This window comes from Penaeus monodon, chromosome 22, assembly GCF_015228065.2.
Source record: "Penaeus monodon isolate SGIC_2016 chromosome 22, NSTDA_Pmon_1, whole genome shotgun sequence".
NCBI classification, from domain to species: domain Eukaryota; kingdom Metazoa; phylum Arthropoda; class Malacostraca; order Decapoda; family Penaeidae; genus Penaeus; species Penaeus monodon.
In genome coordinates, this window is record NC_051407.1 from 23,263,514 (window position 1) to 23,265,865 (window position 2,352).

At 39.9% G+C, this 2,352-nt stretch overlaps 1 protein-coding gene across 1 annotated transcript in view; it reads left to right on the forward strand.

Annotated features, from left to right (window-relative positions):
* Window positions 1-2,348, forward strand: part of LOC119587017 — a gene marked incomplete at its 3' end in the record, with an annotated part of 2,989 nt that extends 641 nt beyond the window's left edge. Inside the window, 1 exon segment of the mRNA XM_037935763.1 lies at window positions 591-2,348. Within this exon segment, the coding sequence (XP_037791691.1) occupies window positions 688-2,346 (1,659 nt within the window). The 5' untranslated portion in view covers window positions 591-687.
* Window positions 2,349-2,352: the final 4 nt, after the last annotated feature.

Consider the following 2,352-nt stretch of genomic DNA (forward strand, 5'->3'; position numbering starts at 1 on the left):
GGGCCATTCCTAAGCCTGACATTTTAATAGGGTCAGATGTCCTTTAATGCGAGTTTAAATTCTATTTAATACTGTTAATACTATTTGCTGAAATTCATGTTTTTTTTAGTCCATTAATAAATGTCAATTAGTCCATAATGAACAAAAGTGTCATTCCCCTAACTAATGGTGATAATGTTCAGTGTCACTTATCAAAGGCATGTAATTGTTATGTACTCTTAAGCTATTAGAAAATTAATTCCAATGTAAAATTCCTAGTATCTTTACGTGTAGATGTTTACATGAATTGGGTTTTTGTAATATGTGTTTATGTGTTTGTTAAAAGTGTATGCATATGTGTATTTTTTCGATGCATGCTGCTAGCCTGCATGTGCATGTATGCATATAGGAAGTCTGAATATATATTTCTTTGCTTGCGTGTTCAAATTTGTGGATAAATATGTGTAGTTTATGTATACGTGTATTTATGTTCAGATGTATATGATGGGTATTCCCCTCTGTTTAATTGCTTTAAGTTTTTAAAACTTAATTTTATTCACAATTACACCCTATCATCCATTAATTCTGATAACGACTCCTTATGTTTGCAGGATGCTACGCACATGTAGGGAAGAGAATACCACTCTTTCATAATTAAGCCAAGGGCAACATTACCTTTGATGACGCAAGTTACGTAATCTCGGCGGAATGGTTACACGACGAAGCATCAGGAGGTTGCTGCCCGTGTTATGCGCTGTGCTTCTCTTACGTATATACGTGATCAAACTTCGAGACGGTCCTGGAGATGACGAAAACTCCGGGTTCCACAGTTGGCACGAATTCACGTCTAATGAAGTTAAATCAGAAATGGAGATTCTTCCTGGTCCTTCAGATACACCGCAGAGTTCTGTCGTGGCAGAAACACAGGAAGAGGATATTCTACTGGAGCGAGGAAAATATCAGAGCCATCAGAATGTGCTTAACCACAGTGAAGAAGTTGAAGGTCAAGGAACTGCAGTTAACATGAGTAACAGAACTGATTTCATCAGTTCTCATGATCACTCTCCGTTATGGATGCGCATCACTGATGACCTACACACATACAGCGGTTTCTGGGATTCCCGGCCATACTTACCAGAAGGCCCGATGGCGCGTGTCCTAGGAATCATGAGGTATAAGGAGGAGCTCATGCAGCCTGGTCGGGGTTTTAAGGTCAGTTCATGGGTGAAAGACAACATGCTGAACTGCTCTTGCCTTCTGTGGTACACAGATACAGATGTTCCTTCTCAAGGAACGCTCAAAGCATTTGTTTACGAAGAAGGACTGAAGGATTATGTAGGAACATTCCTGTTGTGTTATCCTGTTTCCACTGGCGAGGCAAATAAAGTGGCTGACTCGATGAGCACAAATTTTAGGTCTAATAATTATCAAAAGATTCCATATGCTGTCTCTATCATACCAAAAGATTGCCAAAATTCCTCGTATAACATGATTTATTTACGACGGGAAGAGGAGACTGCAAATTCGAGTGAAAATAGTAGTGCCGTGTGCGTGAGGCCATTGTTTGGACCTTATAATGACCTGGTTGGCATGGCTCAATTCATATCGTACTATTCATCAGTTCTGAAGGTAAATAACTTTTATTTTTATGATCTTGCTCTTAACGATGACGTGCTTGAATATCTGTTAAAAGTGGCTACCTTAGGAGTGAAAATCAAAATCCTTCAATGGAACGTTCCAACAACTGACTGGGAGAAACTGTGGGATTTAGGATCTCTCACTGCGCTCAATGACTGCGTGTATAGGAGTTCCAAAAAACATGCTTATGTCGCTGTGGTAGATTTAGACGAGTTCATTGTGCCAAAAATTAAAGGTTTGACTCTCGAAGATGTGTATAAAAAAGTTCTCTCTCACAAGGTAGGAAATCATGGTGATGCCGTCCTCATCCGAAACGTCTTTTTCTGTTACGAATTTGAAAATACTAAAAACGATACTATTGACATAAATGAATTGCCAATATTCAGGTACATCCACCGAGAGGACCGAGTTTGGCCGTCGAAACTGCGCTCGAAAATGATCGTGGTGCCGGAAGCGGTCGTAGCACTCGGTCACCACATGATCCACCACTTCGGGAAGGAGAATCTGAAGAACCATGGAGCACCTAACACCATAGCTGTCTTGCGCCACTATCGCACTTGTAAAGATGTGAACATGGGTATCCACGCTACAGGGCCCAGAGTATTGGACCAAAAAGTAATTAAAGATGCCAGTATGATGAAGTTTAAAAGTTCGGTTTTGAAATCTAAAGTTCTACAGCTGTACCTACAGTTTATTCAACACAAAATGACAACAAATAAAACTCTGTGATGATCT